General features: G+C 44.1%; 1 protein-coding gene across 2 annotated transcripts in view; it reads right to left on the bottom strand.

Moving 5' to 3' along the window:
* The window catches only part of SND1 (staphylococcal nuclease and tudor domain containing 1), a 459246-nt gene that overhangs the window by 115576 nt on the left and 321428 nt on the right, over nt 1–22242 (bottom strand). For both annotated transcript variants that reach the window (XR_005203511.1, XM_017549554.2), the window contains exon 16: nt 3991–4100. Coding sequence is in view for 1 of the 2 variants with exons in the window: in XM_017549554.2 (XP_017405043.1) it covers nt 3991–4100 (110 nt within the window). In the remaining variant the exon portion in view is untranslated. The remainder of the gene's footprint in view (nt 1–3990; nt 4101–22242) is intronic.

Below are 22242 nucleotides of genomic sequence, written 5' to 3'. Positions count from 1 at the left end.
AATTAGCATGGTCGTGTTTCAATAAAATTTTATTGTAAAAACTGGCAGTGGCACAGATTCGCCCACCCATGCTAAATACTAGTGGAGCCAGGTTAGAAAGAAATGCTGAGCTTACTCTGTCTCTCTGTGTGTGTGTGTGTGTGTGTGTGAGTAAAATCGTGATTGTCATTTGAGAGTTCCTTGGCTGCTTTGGCCATCGAGGTCAGAAAACCAGGTAATGGCACAGTGTCTCACTTACTGTTCTTCCTGTCCTGGGCCTGGCAGCACCACCAGAATGGCCAGACCACTGAGCTGGACTGTCTTCCCAGATTTCCAACTCAGGTAAAAGAGTAAAAGCCAACAGAAACCAACGGCTAAGGAGGAGCAACATGTAAAATGATGGTGTAAAAGAAGAAACGCAATGTAAGGGGGCAGGAGAAAAGTCACAAAAAGGAGCTAAGGGGTGGCCAGAAATGTCAGTAGCTCTGTGCTGACTAGGGTCACTGTAAAACAAATTTAAGGAAAGCAGCAATACGAGGCCTCAAGATAATCGGAGCCACCTGGAAATGGAGATAAAAGACTTGTCTAAAGCTTGAGAGCTCCACATGAAGATATAAGATGGAAAGACTATAATTCAGGCAGGAATTCCTGCATGGTCCACCTAAAGCCAGGACAATGCACTTATAAATATGGCATCATTTTATCAATGCCAGGCACCCTGCATGCCAGCTTCCTGTCCTCTCCCTGGTAGAAAGCTGGCCTAGGGGCAGTCACCATTACACAGCCCCTCTCCTCTCTGTATCTTCCTCTGGTCAGTTTATGGTTTCACATAGGGAAGTCCAACTTCATGACCTGGCCTCTGCAGGATCACATGAAGGGGCCCAGGAAGTACTTTGAAATCCTAAAATCTGTGGGCTTCATCTTTCCTAGGATAATGCAGATTTACGGTAACCAAGGAAAGCATGCAGGAGATAGAGAAATTCTGACCAAAGAAAAGGTATAAACAAAATTTTAAAACTTTAAAGGGAAGGGATGGGGCAGGGCCAAGGACAATCACGTCTTCGAAATACCTGGTTATGGCCAGGCGTGGTGGCTCACCCCTGTAATCCCAGAACTTTTGGGAGGCCAAAGCGGGCGGATCACTAGGTAAGGAGATCAAGACCATCCTGGTCAACAAGGTGAAACCTTGTCTCTACTAAAAATACAAAAATTAGCTGGGCATGGTGGTGCATGCCTGTAGTCCCCGCTACTCGGGAGGCTGAGGCAGGAGAATTGCTTGAACTCGGGAGGTGGACATTACATGAGCTGAGATCGCGCTACTGCACTCCAGCCTGCGGAGTGAGACTCTGTCTAAAAAAAATAAAAATAAAAAATAAGTGCGTATCCAAGCTAAAACCCATGATCAAGGCAACAGGTAGAAGGTGCAAAAAACCAGTTCAACTTTGGCCATCTCAGCAGTGGCTCAGCCCCAGGAGAGTTCTTGCACTGTTGTGCACTGTGGGCACGGCAGAGGCTGCCTGGAAGGTAAGAGTTGCATGAGGTGGGAGGTCATGGGTCCACACTCAGGCATCCATGCCTTGCTCAGGACTTCTGCTGAGGGCAGGAAGGACCTCTGCATCCAAGAGTACCAATGCATTGGGACTTTCCTCTTCCGCTAGATCTTTGTGGGGTGAGGGGAGTAGAACAAAGAGAAGCATTCCTCAAGACAACTTATGAAATAAAAATGGAGGCACTACCTAGGTAAAAGTAAATGAATAAGCCTATAACAAAACAATCCTCTCCATTCCTACACTGTTCAGAAAACAGTTTCATACATAATAAAAGGGAAATGTTCAGGATAGTAGGCAATGATTGGAACTTTTAGTCAAAATTTTAAATTATTCAGTTTAGTCCATACTCACATTTTCTCAGTAAAAAGAGTTTTCAAAACAGCCAGCCCAAGTGATCATATAAGCATCTAAGAAAATGCAGAAAGGTTCTTATTGAGACCCTCAACCTAGGGATATGAAAGATTGGGCCATTATAATCAAGAAAGATCAACTCTGGATTAGAGAAAGGATCTGCAAACTCAATTACATGCCAAAAGCACCAAAGAGTTTCCTCAAAGAAACTGGGGAAAATTTTTATCTTTTTCAACAGTCAAGTATTATTAGCAAGTATAAGACAAAGGTAAGCTCACAATAACCATGGGAGAGTAAAAGAGCTTTGGGCCACGCACTCCTTTTAGTGGTCAGTATTCTCTTTGACCCCCTGGTACTTTTGGATCTCATGATGGGCCAGAAATATAATCAAGAAGAAAGGTGGCTGGGAATACAACAGTTCAAAAAGAAAGGGAAAGAAACTTTGGGAGATGTGAAACAATCAGAAGACAACAATGGTGAGAAATTTGACTTAGTAAATGATGAGAATGCCACCAACAAATGTCTTGGGCAATCCAATGAAAGGATTTCCTTCCTCCATCCAAAGCGCAACAAACAAACAAAAATCTCTTGCTGCATCCTTGGCAATGTCTTTAAGTTATGAATTTGGACAGACTCACCTGCTTTTATCAACATAGTTACTTTGCAGTTCATTATCCAAAGGCCGGCAAAATTAGAAGGAAATTCTACAGTATCTGCCCCATCCACTTAATCCCTGGGCCACTTCAAAAATTGCAACAGTCACTTATAGACAACTGGAGTGTTTGGATTCTCTAAATACTTCTCTTGCACGGGTTATTTTTCATTGATAACAATTCAGGCGGCATTGTATAACTACAGAATGGGGGACGGGGAAGCAGCTTCTTCTATGTCAATATAAGGATTTTTACTTTGCAAACATCTTCATAAGCATCTTAACAAAAATATCTTTGTAAAAAATAAAATAGAGGGCAATGTGAATCTGATGATACAATTAAGCCCCCCAATCCTCCAACCATTGTGCGGATAGCCAACAAAGCAGATGTGATACCCAGATTGTTGCAGCTGTTTGGGAAATGGAACTGAGAATTCAGGATTTGTTTGGCCACTCCACTTTCTTTTACAAAATGAGAAGGTAAGCACTAAAGAAATACAAAAGAGGTGGCAACCAACAGTAGTAATACTTCTCTCAAGGACAAGATAGTTCAACATAAGCATCTCGGACTGCCAAGTGTTCTCCTGTTCTCTCACGCCTGATATATTTCTTAGCAATTCAGATCAGCTTGAGAGGCTGAAGCTTATCAACAGGTATTTTTATCACTGAGCATCCCAAAGAAGTACACGCATCTGCTCTCAAAGATCTACGAAGACTCATTAGAGAGACAGCCTCTGGGACCCTATAATCTTGTACCTCTGTGAGTATTATGAAAGCTGGAGGGACCCTATAGATATGATTGTAAAAGAAATGGGAACAAAGGCAGATCCAAAAATCCCAAGGCTGAGTCAAGCAAAGCTCCCGCTGTTCTTTCTTGTGCCCACCTAGCAGGACAAATGGCTGGCGTACTCCTGGAAAGAAGATGGATCTGTTGACGAAGGCTTGAGCAAAATTAGTAGTTAGAAGGGCACCACAGCAGCTGAGATCCTAACTCCTGCCTGCAAGAGCCAGCCCAACAGGCAGAAACAGAAATACAATTAAATTAAGTCAGAAAACCCGCTACAGAAAATGCAATTACTCAAAGATACAAATAAATGTTCAAAGAAAACTGGCCCCTGACAGGGTTAGTAAAGCTTCTAAATCCAGCTGGAGGCAGGCAGCTCAGGCTAATTCACCAAGGAGGAGGAATGCAAAGCTGTAAGCTCTCTGCATCAGGAGCCTGGCTGGCCTGGTGTTCACCACACATCCCAGGCCACCAGTGGAGAGGAGCAATCTGGGGGTGGCTGGCCAATGATGCAGGGCTCAGGGAAATAAGATGTGGGCAGACACAAGAATGGATTATGGATGTGCAACTCTGAGCAGTAGATAAAGCAACAGGCTGATCTCTGACATGGCAGACCAAGGGAGCCTTTTTTTCTCACCCCTCCTCATAGAAGAAGCAACAGGAAGATGTCCTACCTCTCGCTGCAGCACCAGTTCCTTGGTGAAAAGTGTAGCTTCCTCGCTGAAGGGCTCTCCTTCCTGCACCAAGCCTGGGAGGTTTCGGGCTCCTCTGGGGCATTCAATACCTGTGTCAGGAGAAAAGGAGAATCTGTGACAAAAAGGTGCCGACTAGGCCTGCTGTCCAATGAGGGCAGTCCCCTGACACCTCCAACGAACCAGCAGGCATTACATCTAACTTCCATCCCTTCTATCTGAGACGAAGACAGAGTCAATGGGAGAAGTGGAGGAGGGGTTTAGTTTTCTCCAGGTAGAAGAAACTAACACTATCACAGCAGCACCAATGGATAGGGGCTCTCAGCCACAGCATCTGGGAATTATGAAGAGCACATGGGGAAAGGAGCCTTCCAAATAAAATGAACAGGAACTCCTCATCCTGCACTCCTCTAACGTACAGTCCCACAGTCTTGCAGCTTGAGCCATCACTTATAGAAATGGCTCCCTCACCTGCTGATATTCCAGCCATTCTGCCTCCTAAGCGCCATGCCCACTGACTCCTGGACATTTCTCTCCTTACTGTCTGACTTTTACAACAAATTCAAAAGGGTTAATTCAGTGTCACTTTCCTCTTCAAATAAGCTTCCCCTCTGAACTCTGGCTATATTTTGGACCATAGTATCATCAGCTTTTCATTCAGGATGAGAGAAAAAAAAAAAAGCAGACACCTCAGAATACTGATGAAGTATTAGGTGCCCGGAGCCGAAACGACCCAGCTTCACATCCCAACTCTATCACTTATCAGCTGTGTGGCCTTGACCAAATTACTCACAAAGTCTCGTTTCCCTACTTGTCAAACAGGTATTTTAATATATCCACTGCTTAAGGTTGCTGTATGAACTAGGAGAGGTTATTCAGGATGATGCCTGCCACATGCAGAGGTTCACTACATCCTGTTATTATTCTGTATCATCGTTATCACTCTTAGCAAGTCCCGTGCTCAGAACCTCAAAATCCTCTTTGACCCCCACAACCAATCTGCCTCTGAAGACAGACTCCTATCCTTCATATTCCTATCCTTCATACTCTTTTTGTATCCAACCACAGTATTCTGTGCAAAGTGCTCACTAATCAAATGAGACTGCCTTTCTTTGAGTCAACCTGTTAATTATGCAAGTATATTTACCACTAACAGTGGTCATCTGTGACAGACCATGAAATATACTACATTTTGATATCGAGACTTACAAATATTTTCAAAGAAATCTGCACTGTAGCTGTAATTATGAGGCTACATAATTACTCACATAATTCCACAGAAAGTGGAACTGGGCTACGGACCTAGGAAACGAAAATGATGAACATCTAGGGGAGGAGTCATGGAGTATCTGTGTCTCTCCTCCTGCAGTAAGGCAGAACTAAGAGGTGCTAGCTTTAATTTACAAACAGCCTCAAGGGAATGTACAAGAGATGTGGCATAGGGACAGCAGAAGCAGGGTGTCTCAATGATGGCAAACACCTGGTTGGGGGAGACAAGGTCCCACTGCTGCTAGGACAGAAGGTACAGCTCTGTGAGTGAATAAAGCTAGGTGCCGTGCTGCTCATGTTTCTGGCCTGGGCACTGATTCAAGATGACAAAGCTCAGAAGAAAGGGAATAGGCTATATCTTGGGCTTTCAGAAGATGAAGAACGGAGCTTTCTCTCTGAGCCCTAAGGCCTTACAAATGGAATATACCATATCAAATAAAATGCTAGGCCAGGAGAAAGACTGAAGCAGGAGAGCAGCTTGAGGTGGCAGCAGGGCCCATTCTCCCACCCTTGCAAACATGAGACAGATGAAGGCCCCACCCAAGTGTCACATGGCTAAGATCACCAGGGCTGCCTCCTTCCTGGCACTTCAGTGCCAGCCTGTAAGGGAGAAGTGGAACTTATTTTTGTAAGAGACAGCAATAAACTCATGAGCCAGGGAGCCCAAGATTAACCCTGCAGGGAGAGATGAGGCTAGAGAAAAATGGAATGAAAGATGGCCCGTGGTTTTTACACCATCAATAGCCAAAAACACTTTTCTTTTTATATCTGCAAACTAAGCAAGAACAAAATCGTCAGAGAGAAAAATAAACAATTCTATTGAACAATCTTGCCACATAACCACAGAAAAAGCATTGTTGCAGAAACAGGCATAATTCTAAAACAAGTGTTCAGTTTGTTTCTGACTCTTAGCAGCCATTTGGGTGGGACAGGACTGGGGTGCTGCTGGGTGGGGCTGCTATGAACGGGGGACTAGAACTGGGATGTAGCTGGGGTACCGCGCTGGGCAGCAGGAGCTAAAGGGCTGAATTTTCACTATGAGGGCACAAAAGATTTCTGAGCTTCACTTATTGAGTACCATCCTACTCCTGTCACTCTCTTGGTATTCTGAAATCTCGCGAGGTTGGTTAAACTAGGGAGACTGCTGGAGACCACCAAGTGATTAAATTGAGAAAACATGATGGCTCAGTGGGCCCAGGAAGCTAAACACATCAAGCAGAAATATATTCGAAACACTTTTCATGAGATAGTCCTTTGGGCCTCTGGAAACCAAATCCCAACCATTCTACGTAGACACAGCGGCAAAGAAGGGCCTTTGGTTTTTATGTTGCTAGTCCACTTCCCAGCAGTTGAGCCCCAGCGCAACAAAAGTAAGAAGCTGAAGTAGGCTGCTTCTGTGTCCTTTTTCAAGTAGAAATAAGTAAACATGCATTCACATCCATTCCCGTCAGGCAGAGGCAGAATCTATTCCCAGACTAAGGTACAAAGTCAAGGCCGGGAGAGCAGGACCGGCTTTATGATATCTAAATGTCTGAGTGTTAGAAATTTGCCGAGCCAAGCTACATCTACGGATAGAAGATACTGTAGATGAGTGTTTTTCAGACTTATTTTGACTATGACCCACATCCACATTTACATATGGGTTTAGACACCTGTATATAAGGGCTGGAAACCAGAAGCCTTCAATAGACTCCAGAGTTCCAAAATAGTCACATCAGGCAGATTCTGCCAGTGCAGTTGGTTAGGCAGGAAGACCATTTCCTGACGTTTTCTTCTCTGTCATCTTGATATTACCTTTGCAGAGCAGTATTTATGTATGTATTTATTTATTTGGGGGTGGTTGTTATTGGAGGCCAGCTTAGCAATTATTAAGTTTCCAACAAAACAATGGTTCATCTTGACTATGTATGTTATACTGACAGTCTTTCTTCTGTTCACCATTTCATTAAGGAAAAAAACAAAATGTTTATGACACTGAATTGATTTAAGACCTCTGGTTGGGCAAACACTCAGTTTGAAAATCACTGGTACAGACTGAGGTGTAAAGACAGAAGGCTGGAAGGACAGGACAGGCCCTGGTGGCTTTCTTGCAGAGTTAAAAAACAGTTCCAACTGAGAGTTTATCCAGTTTCTAGACCTGCTTTTGTGTACTGAGAGACCAAGGAACAGGGCAAAAAGTATGCTGTCCATTGACAGAGAGGAGACCACACAAATGTTAACATTCTAAAGCCAAAAAGTCAGTTGCTGCTGAAAGCCAGTGAGCAGGATCCTGCTGTGCCCTCCTCTTCCAAGAGCTCACGGAGCAAATCAGCCTAATCCATGCTGCACGTTTCCTCAAGCAATGCCTGCACTGCTGGGCTGGTGATGCAATAAAATGGACGTTTAGAAAAAAAAAAAAAAAAAGTTAAAGAAAACAGATAAAGGGAAAGAAAGTTGAGTTCTCAGCAAACCCAAGGCTGCTGATGCTCAGCTGGGCAGGCTGATAGGCAGCAATGGAGTGCTCCCAAGCCACGGAGGGCCGGGGACTGTAAATACGAAGTGAGATATCACCGGAGCTGCAGAAGTTCTCCCCAGCCAGTTGAGGAAGTGCCTGGCTGGATCCTGCATGTTACCACTAATAGCTGTCTTTTCTGATAACATACCAGGGCAGTGCTGCCTGCTGATAAGGATATATTAACTCAGCTGTGCCTCAAATGCCACAGGTGCAAGTGAAGTACCAAGCTCACCTCTGAAACAAGCACTTAAAGAAACACATTATTTTGTTTTAATAAAAAAAACCACAATACCAAAAAAAAAAAAAAAAAAAAAAAACAAAAACCAAGAATTCTTGAGCATTTTCCTTCCCTATTATGGGGTGTGCCAGAACAAAGACAGATTCCCCAGGGGGGACTCGCTGACTTCCACAAGGGCAGGCACAGGAGAGGCAGGTAGACAAATGCCTGACCCACATCCTGCTCCATGCGGCTCCTGCTCCTGACCTCTTTCAAACTCTACAGGTCCATCTGCCTATAAGTAAAAACTCATTATTTTTCACACCTTTTCTAGACTTTCTGGGTTATGAATGGTTGTTCACAGCTATTTGAAACAAAATGAAATAAAATAAAAAGAGGTTTTTGCTTGACTTTGTAGTTTAGGAAGAGAAAATTCATTGTTCGCCATCAGCACATCATGATGCTGGTTTCTGCTGTCATTGACAGATTATTAAACTTACCCAGGCCTCATTGTCTCTGTTTATAAAATAACAGATATGCAAGGCCTTCTCTGGACACAAAATCTTCCCATTTTGGTTATGCCCTTTTGTGATTCCTCACCCAAGCTTTGACTCATGGAGTACAAAATATCAAACTTAAAATGCTGGGCTATGGAGCAATCATTCTATTAAAAAATTATACATTTAGAGACATTGACTAACTAGGTCAATTAACACAAACACTCTGGTCAGACAGCTTTGGAACAAGAAGTACAAATTCTTGTTAATGACAAGATAATGGGCTCTGTAAGATATTCTATTGATGGCTACGTGAAACTATGTATCGCTCTGAGTATTTTATACTTTTTGTCAAGTTTTATGATAACTAAGTCTCAGGACTCAAAATGTGTTCACTTTTTCTTTATTGGGCAGTGGGAGCTAAGGGAAGTGTGACAAATTGGCCTTGGCTGGAAGTATGTGACAGCTTCCCAATGGCATTTATTCTGGCGTAAGAGACCAGGCATTAGCTGAAGGAGACAAAACTCAAGTGGAAACAATAAACAGTTTGAAGGATTAGTCAGTGGTGTCTACAGTACGCCCACTGTGTTCTCACTACTGCATCAGACAGCACAGTGGGAAGGGCACAGAAGGCATGCAGGACATGCCTTGTGTCCACGGAGGATACTGAAAAATCCACCAGCTCACCTAGCAGACCACCACCCCAGTTTAACTAATACTTGCCAATGTCTACCCTGGGCCAGGAAGATGAGGATTGCTGTGGAAGATGAGGATTCAATGATGAAAACACTTTGTGCTCATGAAGTTAATTACCAGCTAGGAAAGAGTATTTTCCTCTACTATTGTATAAGATATGTTACTGGTGACTGGATTTGCCATTTGGCCTGTATGTTGCAGAATGTTGAGAAATAGTACATGGCTGGGCACGGTGGCTCATGCCTGTAATCCCAGCACTCTGGGAGGCCAAGGAGGGCAGATCACTTGAGGATAGACCAGCCTGGCCAACATGGTGAAATCCTGCCTCTACTAAAAATACAAAAATTGGCTGGGTGTGGTGGTGTGTGCCTGTAGTCCCAGTGACTCGGGAGGCTGAGGCAGTTGAATTGCTTGAATGACGGAGGTGGAGGTTGCTGTGCGAGATTGCACCACTGCACTGCGGCCTGGGTGACAGAGCGAGACTCTACCTCATTAAAAAAAAAAAAAAAAAAAAAAAAAGTACATGATAGATAATTGGATTATGTTAGGCAGATGCATGTATGGCTAGGAAGCTGTTGGCAGAATGTAGTGGACAAGTCAATCACAGGGCTTAACAGGACACATCCCTCTTCACTAAGGAGACAGCCTTGGGCAGCTGTGCTTTGTAGCACATGACCCTGACCTCTGTTCTCTCCACACACCTCAAGCTGGGAATGGGAAGTCAGAGCAGGAGATGGGGAATGGCAGGGAGGCGAGGGAGTGGTACCGCACCAACTTCAAGGGTAGCAAATGTGCAATTAGGCCAGCAATAGGAAAAACAGCTCTGTTCAAACAGAAATGGTAGATGGCAGGTGAGCCAATAAGAGTCTCTTTCTGGAATTTGAACGAAGCAGCATTTAAAACATAAGCCCAGCCAGAGGAAAAAGGCAATGAGCAGAGGGGATGAACTGGCATTAACACTAGAGATCTACAGTGAGGTCCCTGGAGCAATCTCAGACTCAGAATGACCCCAGTTTCCAGGATCTGTGACACCTGACCCTACCTACAATCCTATTAGATTTTCATGGATATTCCTCTACTCTCTCCCCTCACTGACACTGTAAGCCAATCTGTGAGGATCTGGTACTTTCAATCAAAATAAAACTAAAACTAAAACAGAAATTGCATCTTATGGCAGGCACTGTGACATATTCAGATTTTATTCTTTCCAGCACCCAACATACTATGCAGCACACAGTGGCACTGGAAACCCTCAATAAATGTTTAATGAATATTAGTGAAAAATAGTTCTGAAAAAAGTTAATACACAGAGAAGAGGATGGTTGATGAACTGTCGGGGTGCAGACCTGAGATGAGGTCTAGTCTGAGGCACCTGGAGAACAGAGGTGCTTTATGCAAATGCCAGGAGAGGGGCCAACAGAATCCGTAACTACACACATCCCACTTTCCCATGGTTGCATAACACTTCAAGGATTAAAAAAGCTATAGCATAGCTACACCCTTTTACCCCACTGGTCTTTAAATTGGCACATTTGGAGAAGTGGTTTAATGACAGAGTTGAAGTGGTCAACACTGAGCAGCTTATGTCAGAGAGACCTGAGGCTGAAGCACAGCAGAAATGTTTAGCTTCTGATACACTGAAGGAGGAAAACAATTCTCACTCATGACCTGTGTTCAGTTCTAGGAAGTTATGTGGCCACATGGAAATGCAGAAAACTGGAGCACCCTTAAAGAGAGCAGGGGAAAATGACTCAGGGGCGTGGAGGCCTGCCTTTAAAGGCAAGATGAAAGGTGCTAAATTTGTACAGCTCAGATAAGCGGTGACTAAGTGGGTGACATGATAACAATCTGCAAATATTTGAAAGGTGTAAACACAAGAAAGGACGGAGAACAAACGGGGTGGGTGTAATTATTAGGGGAAAGAAAATCTGGAGGCCATATCGGAAAAACTTAGTGTGAAGATGACTACTGGGATATAAATAAGTTTCCCAATGGAAGGGAGAATGTTGTTACTCAGTCTTAAAGCTGAAAGACGGTCACTAAGTCCACTCCTCTGCTTACAGTGAGGAGCCCAGGCCCACAAATTGTGATTTTATTTTCTATATTTAGGCAAGTTAATAATATTCAATATTACTGAATATTCAATACCTCTGCTTTAAATAATGCTCTCTGAAATTTCAACACAATTTGTTGATCAAACCATGGGGGAGACAAAACGACAGTTTTGATGGAACTTTCACAACAAAACAGGCTTTATCTCCTAGCCACATACCTAGCTAGCAGATAAAGTGGGGCTCAGTGCAGATGTGGGGGTGGACAGTGGGGAGAGGAACAGGAGGCAAGAGTATCTCATCTAGTTTTCATCTTCCTTCCTAATCTTTAAGACCCCAGGCAGGAATGCTGTAAAGTTTTTCAGACAGGAAAACTATGGACACCTCTCCTTTCTATAGACCGTACTCGGTCCCCTGGAGTCATTGTCAAGGACAAGACAAGACATAGAAAGAACACCAAAATGAGCCTCCTGTCCCAGTGACCGCACTCCCATACCTCGGCCTGAGCTGCAGCTGCAGCTACTCGATTTGTAATCCACGGGCTCCCAGCAGTGTTTTACCCCTAGATTCAATTAGTTCCATTTCTGTACTTTCCCATACCACCCTTCTCCCCACCAAAAGACAAAACAGAATTGTAAAAAGCCCCCACTACACATAGATGATAAGATACTTAAACTCTGTATTCAGCCCAAGAAAAGCAACACTTTTAAGTCTGTCCAGGCCAAGTTCAAAAATTCTTCAGTACTAACAATATATAGATACCTATTCCCTCCTTAAGCATCAAGAACAAATCAAGAATCCTTAACCATCAACATGAAAGGTAGAGGCAGACAGACCATCTGCATAATTTTAAGGAACGTAGGTATCACTTAAATAACATACAAAGCCACCTATGCAACAATCCTGCATGTTCTTTACATGTATCCCAGAACCTAAAATGCAATAAAATATATATATTAAAAAAAAAAAAATACAAAGCCAAATCAGTTCATGCCATTGTTTTTCAGACCAATAACAGCTCATATACCAAAAACATGTACTTCTTGCTCATAAGCTTTAAAGCAGAAAGAATTTGGGGGTCTCAGGTTACAAATGCAGTCAATGAAGTTCACCATTGAAAACTGCACGCCATCTCACTTAGGGCATATATTTCCATGTTCCTAAAATGGCCCAAAGAAAAAGGCAAATGGTAGACCAGTTGGTTCCCAAAAGTTCATTCTACATGATATGAGGCTGCAGTTTGTACTAAAACATTTAGAAGTAAAACAAGGATTTTGCATTGTCTCAAATTCTTTATTCTCTCCCTTGTTCTCTAAACCCTACTTTGTTACCTCAGGGGAGGTACCATCTTGTGGGCCAATTTTGGAACATGTCACTGCTAAAGCTCTTTCAATGATCAGAATAGAGGGATAAAAGAAGAATGAAGGGATCCTAATTAAAGGGATCAAATACCTCAGGTAATTGTAGTCAGGGGAGTGAGAACTGGGCAGAAGCTGAGACTGAAGCTGTTTTTAGTCACAGCTCCAATTTTTTAGAAAAGACTTTTATTAGGTTGTTCGGATTTTGTAATGTTTGATGCATTTGTTGAAAGACCAGGCACTGAAGTTAATTTGGAATAGGAACAAGAAAACCAAGTCTTCACAATGCAATGGAAACTGCAGTTCTCTTTGAAGGAAGGAAGGGGAAGAGAAGAGAAGCATCTACAGACCGGAAGTGCAGTGCTTGGCTGTTAAACATGCCTTAAGTTTCTCTGACACAAGTCATAATGGTTGTTCGCCTGTTAATGGTAGGTCCCTATTCTGCAGTCGCTTGAGGTAAGGGATATGCCAGTTCTCGCTATATCCCTTGTATCTGGCAAACAGAAGATGCTCAATAATTCAGTTTGCTACATGAATGCCAGAGAGGAAAAAATCTAGCAGAAACAGATACACTAAACCTGTTATAACAAACTACTTTTCCAAAAGTTCTGGATGCATGTGAGCTAACATTTGGGGGGCTGATGAGGAATTCCAGTACTGCTTATTCTCAAGACTTAAAGGTGAGTGTGTGTTAAATGCTTGATCACTGACCACAGTCAGTGGAAGAGGCAAGGAAGGGACGACTTAGAGGCCTTATACTGAATTTCTTGCTCTCAGTATAGCCAGGCAATATACAAAACCAGCTTCACCAAATTTCATTTAATGTTAGCTGTAGACACCAGAGAATCTCTCCCAAATGGGGAAAAAGCATTTTTAGATGGAGCTGGTACAGAAGATAACAATCAGGCCAGCATGGGAATAACCTTTTATAATTCTCCCCACTGCAGAGCAAGATCTGAAAACAATGATTTTTAAGGGGAGAGAAAAAAAAAAACAAAACTTCTCACTGATTAACGAGGCCTTTCCCTTCCTGTGGCATCCAAAGAGCAGGTCATAAACCACCCTGCCAGGCTGTCTCTGGGGGTGTGTTTGGGAAGGGGACTGGAGATGGCAGGCTGTCTGCTTCCCAATGCCCATGTTCATTTCTGGGGATTGCTATAAGCAGCAGCCACAATAATGTCACAGTCAGCTACTAGCAGAATAAAATAACTGGGCATGGGAGAGATCTGTGCCTTTCAAATATTTTTTCCTTTGGGTTTCTCTTTATTATCCATACCAAAACAACACCCTCATACCTTCATTAACGAACTCACAGAAAACAAAGTATCTGAGGTCAAAAGCTAGCGCCACGGTCTTCTGAAGGACAAGAAAGCTCCTACGTGGCTCAAGCTTTTATGTAACACAGTGGCAGTGTGCAGACAGCACCTATCAAGCAAAAACACTACGTCTGAGCAAGGAGGGGGAGTTGGTTTCTATGAGAACCTCAACTTTTGTTTCTTCTGACTTATTTTAAAGCAAGAGGACTTTATCTTTGAATCAAATAAAACATATCCCTCCCCTCCTTTTGATATTTGATAAGGTTCCTATTCTTGGTTTTTTCTATTCCATGTTAATAAAGAGAAAAATCTGAAGCTACTGTCCAGGCTGCTAGAGATTTGTGACAAGGTGAGGAGAAAGCCACAGGAAGTACCCCTCCGGAGCCTGCAAGTCTAAGCTTCCATAAGGTACTCTGGCACACACCTGGCAGCCAAATGTAAAAGCTACTTACTTGCATAAATTTAGAGTGACTTTTTCTAGACCAAGCTTTTTTATTTGAACAAAATGGTTCTGAGATGTGTGGAGTGTACTTCCAAACTACTGCCTTTTTTGAGCTTTCACTCAAAGAAAATTGCTCTGAGCTCCTCCTCCTGAGACAAGTGAATTCCAAATGTCTAGAGATTAGTATACTCAGCCTTCAGTAGGATGGGGAGGAAAAACCAGCTACTGTCGGGAATATTAAGACTTAAGAATTAAAGAGAATGAATAAAAAAACCTCTGGGCTGAGAAACTCTTAGCAAGAGTCCTTTACCTCACTAACTTTATGTTAAAGGAAAAGGAATAGTAAAAGCAAGCAAAAACGGAAAGGAATTCTGAAAAGTCAAGGTTTGTCAAGAGCACTGGCCAATCTACATACATCCTGTCCCGAGTAGCTGGAATCCTGGGCTGGCTGTGTGTCAAGAATGGCATTTGCCTTATTTATCAATTTATTTTTTAGTTACCATACTCTAAAGCAGCAAATAGCAGACAACTTCCTGAAGACTAAGTTTTGCCCACTGACTTTGTACAGCTCATGAGCTAAGAATGAGTTTAACATTTTTGCATGGTTAAAACAAAAATCAAAAGAAGAATATTTGTAACATTTCAAGACTAGGAAATTCAAATTTCAGTGTCAATAAATGAAGTGTTACTAGAACTCGGCCCCAAGTATTTGCTGTCTATGACCGCCTTCATACAGGATTAGAGTTGTACCATGAATATTTGTAACAGAGACCGTAAGGCCCACAAAGACTAAGATGCTGGCCCTTTCCAGAAAAAGTTTGCCAACATGCTCTGAAGCATGTTGCAAGGTGGTTTAAAAAAAAAAAAAGTACAGACAGCCGGGTGCGGTGGCTCACACCTGTAATCCCAACACTTTGGGAGGCCAAGGTGGGCAGATCGACCCAAGATCAGGAGTTTGAGACCAGCCTGGCCAACATGGTGAAACCCCATCTCTACTAAAAATCCAAAAATTAGCTGGGTGTGGTGGCGCATGCCTGTAATCCCAGCTACTCAGGAGGCTGATGCAAGAGAATGGCTTGAACCTGACAGTAGAGGATAACTAAACCTGATGTTTAGTTATCAGTACAGGTGACAGCATAAAATACATTAAATTATAGTAAGTGAACATAATATTTAAAAAACCTTATGGTCATGTGACCTAAAAGGTAAACGGAATGAAAACATGGCTCAGGGGAAACGGCCAGAGGCAGCTGACATTAACTGCAGGTGTGTGCCCTTAACCTTTCTCTCCTAAGCCCTGTTCTATGAATGTCTACTTTCCTGTACTTCTGATCATTCTATTTTATTCCCATTCTCCTCCCGTACTTCTGATCATTCTATTTTATTCCCATTCTCCTCCCACAGATGCATATTTGCCCATTCAAAACATACTCTCCATAAACTCAAACCTTGAAAATGCCAGAGCTGCCACTCTGTTCTTCATCGTAACTGCTTCTCTCTACTTCCTGACAAATCTGTTCACCATTATGCTTCGTGTGCGGAAGTCCTTTGCTCCTAAGATTTTGTCCTTAGATTTTATCTTTCAACTGCATGATACTTAGCAGTCCTACTAGATCGTTCTATGGTATTTACCACTGAGCACCAACACCTCAGTGAGATCCTCTCCTCCTTGTTGCTTCTCTCTACCAGTTGTCCTAACTCTCTGGCTGCTTGTTTTCTTCCTGTTGCCCTCAGTCATGCACTGGGGCCTTTTTTTTCTCTCTGCACTATCCTTTGGCAGGCCTATCCATTCTCACCTTCTCTATCACTGTGATCATGCAGAACTCAGGCACGTAATCCTGGCTCTATACCCAATTGCCAAACATCTGACAACTGTCAACGTCTCCCCTTGGATGTCCTGCCAAGACCTCAAACTCAATGTGTTTTAAAACCACTCATCTTCTTCCTCCTAAACCTCCGCCACCTCCTCCTCTTCCCGAGTTCCCCTTTCTGGTTCCAGTACTACCATCCTCCTTGGGCTGAAAACCTCTCTTATGTTCTTCCCTACTCTATCCACATAACCCAACGATTGCTACATCCTCGTGATTCCATTGTTTTCCCTTCCATAGTTATTCCTCTCAATCTTCAACATACCTCTGCTTGTCGGGCTCTTGTCACTTGTGGTCAAGAATCTTCTGATCTACCTGCCTGCCCTCGATTTTTCCCTATACTTATTCTTTAATATACACAACTACCAGACTAATCTTCCTAAAATACCATGTTCTGCTTCTTATTTTTTTATTTGCTTCCAAATAAAATCAGAACTCCACAATCTGACATTCTAGGCCTTCTAAGATCGGGTCCAATTCCTTCAGACCATATAAAACACGCGTTACCCATTTGACACCCTTTCAAATATGTGAAGAGACTTGCAACATCTATTTCTTCTTCTTCTCATGTCTTATTTTCTCTGGGCCGAACATCCCTAAGGTCCTCATGAGACATGAGTTTTGATTTCCTACCATTCTCCTCTTTTTCTTCTTTAAACCTACATAAGATGAAGTGAATCTTCAAACTGAAAATATCTTTCCAGTTGATTTAATTAAAAAGGTCCAATGGGGGTGGTGGAGTGTGCAACAGGGAGCATCCCTTTGCTGCTGAGAGCTGACTCCGGAAGCTTTTGCACTGAAATGTGCTACTTTGTTGGCTAAATGGGGGTGGGGCATGGAGAGACTGCGTTTATCAGTCTTCTCTCTGTGTGACCAGGCAGAGTTGGACTTTTCCCGCAGGCAGCATGCTGCAGCAAGAGACAGCTCCATTAGTGTGGGGGGAATCCCCAGACTTAAGAAAATGGGAAGCCCTCAAGACACCATGCCGGGGGAGGTGGGGCCCGGCAGGGAAGGTTTCCGGCCTCCAGGGCCTCCATTCCAGCTTTCATTCTCTGTCTCTCAGCAGCAGCCCCAGGCACTGTGGAGACCCTGGTGGTGTTGTGACAAGCAGTCTATTCATTTCCTTTTCTCATTCACTGGGCTCTCGGGGATCAAAAGGAACAGCAAATCCAAACCACTGCCCAGAATTCACTTTGCAGAATTCAGGGAAAGATTGTTCTACTGAAGTGATGATTTTCCCTGTTTGGGAGACCTGAGGGAAAGAAAAGGACTTCTGCATCTTTTACTTTTCACTGATGCGACATTACAGGAGTGACTATTTTAGTCACCGCCGTGGCCAGTGGACAGGGAAGGCACAGCAGTGCACTCAACTGAGGCTTTTTAGCCCCTGTCATGGTGTGGCAACAGGGCACCAAAGCACCAGGATTTCAGCTGTGACACTGGACACAAACCTTCAGCTGAAAAGAGGGAAGGCAGTGTGGGAGAAAGTCAGGTACCCGACGGACCCGCATCTGGTTTTTATTTCTGCAGCCACACGGGAGGTATTAACCTGTGCCATCAGGCTGTGCTGTCTTCCAGGGAAAGCTGCTCCAGTGCGCTCCGAACAAAAGGACAGCACCACGATGGGAGCTTGCCAGAAATCAGGATTTCTAACAAGGGCGGGGCAGGGAGGGAGTGGCAAGGAGTGATTACCCAGAGGAGGAGGAAACTTCCTGAACGCACTCCGCAGCAAGCACATTCCCGACAAGGGTTCCTGGTGCCTGTGATAGTCAAGGGGTGTGTGTGTGTGTGTGTGTGTGTGTGTGCGCGCGCGCACTTGTCTGGTCACTCACCCAAGGAAAGAGGGTGGGGAAGAAGAGAGGAAAGGAGAAGAGGGTGGAGGAGGGGAGAGGCAGGAGCGGGGAAGGAAACCACAGCCGCAGTCTCTGAGGGCTGAACTCTCATGCATAAGCCCATGGTGGGACACAGCAACTGTCACAATGACCCAAATCAGAAACTGGTATTTGGGAAGAATGTAGGAAGAATGCTTAATGGGGCCGGACTTGCCTACTGACAGGCACAAGCACCTCTGTGGGGGTGTCTGAGTGGAGTGGAGCAGAGAGAGGAACAGGTAGTGTGCTTGGCACAGAACACAGAAGAAGGAAGTCTCACGCCAGGGCAAAGGGGAGGAGCAGCTCCTTCTGCAGTGATCTTCCGGCCTTCACCTTTATTCCAAAGCCCCAGGCTGCCTGCCTGCTCTGCTGCCTCTGTCCATCCTGCAGACTTCGGTAGATGCTGGCTTGTTCGCGCCTTCTCACTCACTTTGGTTCCTTGTTCCCTCTCCACCGTATCGTAGCCCTGCTGTTAGGCCATTTTTGTCTGGTATCACAAGCAGAAGAAACTCAGCTGAAGCCCTTTACTCTGATTGCTGGCTGCTCTGCGGTGCAAGCAGAGGGGAATCAATCTCTTTTACACACATACACGCATGCACATCCATGCAGGCAAACACAAGTGATGCTTCTCCTGAGTGTGTCCCCTTCTGTGTTTCCCTACACTCAACACTGGCTTGCTAAAAAACACCTAAATTAAAGGAAAAATGATGGTCTGAATGTCCTTGTAGGGAACTTTGGGAAGTCTGAAAAGCGTATGGTTTGTGTATGCCTCTTTTGTGTAACAATATATTTTGGTTTCCATAGTTTTTATTATTAAAGTAATTGTATGTTCTCTAAAAATATAAAACAAAACAAACAGAATCAAGCGGTCAGTCACAGATAGGGCTTTTTCTCTTTGGGTTCTTACTCCCTTTGGAATCTACAAAGTGCCTGGACACTCTCTGGCCCAAATGGATCCCCACGGGTCAGAAGGTAATTAGATCTCCTGGCGCAATATGCTCTTCAGCTACACAACTCCAGACCCAGGGGACAAAGGAAGATGGCCTTTTCCATCTCAGCCAGCCATCCTAGGGAGATACCAGCTCCTGAATGGCAAAGAGGACAGCTGTCAGCAAAAGGGCTGGGGAGCAGTGAGGCAAATTTCACAGCCTAACAACCAAGAGAAAAACAAAAACAAGGTAAGTGTTTCACATGGAGGCTGTCTCCCCTAATGTCGCTAAACTGGAAAATCCTATATTCTCAAATTCAGCCACCCTTAGCAGACAGCTGTTCATGCCTGAGTCAGGAGGAAAGATGAGTGCTTTGGAAGGGGAATTCTCCTAGACAGCTTGGAATTTGAAGAAGCTCAATTACCTAAATAATGTCAGTATTTTGGGCACAAAAAGTGGGCTCATTTCTATATCTCCTTGGAAACCAACTGGCTCCCAAGGTAGTGATTGAGAGAGGGCAATGAAATCGCTGCTCCAGAGGGAGCCCAGGCCAACCCCCACAGCAGGCAACTCTGTATTCTACTTGGTATTTTCAGGGCAGACAAGATCAGAGAAGGAGCATAAACGAATCTTCAGGTACCAAGTTTGATCCACACCCACTCCAAATTCACCTTGTGTGGATGGAGATAACAGCCGTTTATGCTATGGGACCATAACATTCTTACTTCCCTTTCACCAGTATTCTAGCTGAGATGCTGTATCGTATTAAATCTTTGTAGATGAGTGATGTGGTTTAAAATACTGCAGGCTTTGGCTGCCATTCCCTTCCCTGGGGTCTCAAAATAACTCCACACAAATCATTTTTGCTAAACACTCACTCAGGCAGCTCTTCTCTGCCAGAACACACACATCTTATGTAAGTGAAGAAGCCACCTAGCTTGCTGGAAGACAGTAGCGCTCCGAGAGAGGCAGTACTGTCTGCTGCTGAGACTCTGCAGAGCTGGGTTTTCAACTTCCTGTCCCCTGACAAAAGGCAGGCACATAGCCAGGCTGTGCACAAGCTTCTTCAGCAAGACAGCACCCACAAGGTTCAGGCAGTCAGGCCAGGGAAGGCCACTCAATTCCGGGCTGCCTTGGAAGCAAAGGCAATTTGGACATAGTGACCACTTACGACATAAATGGTCTGCTCCACTAAATTTTGGAAAGGAGTAAGAAGAGGCAGTAACATCGTGTCTCTCCTTCAAGAATCCGCACAGGCCAGTGTGGAAGACAGGCACACACATATATATGACACAGTACAATGCTGTAGGTAGAGCAGAACCAAAAGCACGAGGTCAGCGAACGTGACAGTGAATGGGGGTGGCTGGAAGAGAAGAGATGTTAGAGACCATCTCCCCTCAGGTAGCTTCAAAGCCTCCTCTTCCCAAATCATTGACACTGACCCTTCTAACCTACTCCTCTGCCCTTGGCTTGGCTGCTTTGTTTGCCCCTCCTCCTGATGCCCTTCCCACCTCTTCTCAATCTAAGTCTCTGCTCTCAGATCCTCTTTCCTGACAGTTCTGAAGCCTCTGAACATCACAATGGTCTGTTCTTAGCTGCTTCCCACTCCAAATCCAGTCCCTAGGCTCTCTGTGCTTCAAATTCCACTGTAAGCCGATGACTCTCAAAGTTTTAATCTACGTGCAAACATCCACAGGCATCTAACATCCAAGCTGTCAAAATTGACCTCATCAGACAGCTGACCTCTCTCTTCCTCATCCTCTACTATCAAAGCACCAACCAGGCTTAAAGCCCCCCGAAACAGGGCTGCTCCTTCCTCTTCTCAGATACATGGCAACCACCTCCCAGCCAGACTTCCTTACCTCATTTGGGCCCTCTCTAGCCTTGTCTCCATACTGCGGTCAAAGGGATCTTTGAAAATTACATAATGCAATAAAAAAGATGACTTCCTGCTACATCCAGTAACATGGATGAATCTCATAGACAGCAGCTGGGTAAACAGGCTGGGCACAGTGGCTCATGCCTGTAAACCCAGCACTTTGGGAGGCCGAGACAGGCGGACTTCTTGAGGTCAGGAGTTCGGCAGCAGCCTGGCCAACATGGCTAAACCCCGTCTCTACTAAAAATACAAAAATTAGCCAGGAGTGTGGTAGGATAATTGCCTCTGTCCCAGAGGGCAGAGGTTGCAGCAAGCTGAGATTGTGCCACTGCACTCCAGCCTGGGTGACAGAGTGAGAGACTGTCTCAAAAAAATAAAAAAGTGTAAACTAAGATTGTGATTCCGTTTCTGAAGTTCAAAAATAGGGCCAGGTGCTGTGGCTCACACCTTAATCCCAGCACTTTGCGAGGCCAAGACAGGGGATGACTTGAGTCCAGGAGTTTGAGACTAGCCTGGCCAACATGGCGAAACCCTGTCTCCATAAAAAATATGAAAATTAGCATGGTGACATGAGCGTATAGTCCCAGCTACTTGGGAAGGCGGGAGGATCACTTGAGTGTGGGAGGCAGAGACTGCAGTGAGCAGAGATTGTTCCACTGCACTCCAGCCTGGTGACAGAGCAAGACTCTGTCTCAACAAAAGAAAACATGCCCCACCCCCTGAAAAAAACCCCCAACTAGATAAAATTAATCTATGATGACAGAGCTTGGAAAGAATACTGGTTATCTTTGAGGGAAGCACTGTGATGGAGCCTGTGGAGTACTAGAAATACTTTGTATCTTCATGTATGGTGATTGAGAGTATGTTCACATGTAAAATTCAGCAAGCTGTATACTTACGACTTGTTCACTTTATTCTATATAAGTCACACCTAAATTTATTTTAATGACATAATATATCACCCATCTTTCACTGCTTCCTATAACTTACCTTAGGAGTTCCTAAACTAGGGTCACGAATGGGCTTGGGGGATGGAGGCTGGTGTTTGTAAACCCAATGAAATTATATGAAAATCTTTGTATGTATTTTCTGAAGAGAAGATTACCTTGTTCTCTTCAGATTCATTACTCACTGAGAATGTCTACAACCCAGTGTCACCAACAGCTCATCTATGAGGTACAATCTAAACAACCTTGCACAGACACAAGGCCCTTCTAATACTGGGGCATCTGACTTTCCAAACTAATCTTTAACCACTGTCTCTCTTCTAGCAGACATGCCAGCCTTAATAAACTTTTTGTCCTTTTGAATAACAGTCCTTTTTCTTTTTCTTTTTTTTTTTTTTTT

This window comes from Cebus imitator, unplaced genomic scaffold, assembly GCF_001604975.1.
Source record: "Cebus imitator isolate Cc_AM_T3 unplaced genomic scaffold, Cebus_imitator-1.0 Scaffold219, whole genome shotgun sequence".
Classification (NCBI taxonomy): Eukaryota; Metazoa; Chordata; class Mammalia; order Primates; family Cebidae; genus Cebus; species Cebus imitator.
Note: the sequence above shows the minus strand (reverse complement) of the source record. Positions and strands in the feature narration are given on the sequence as shown.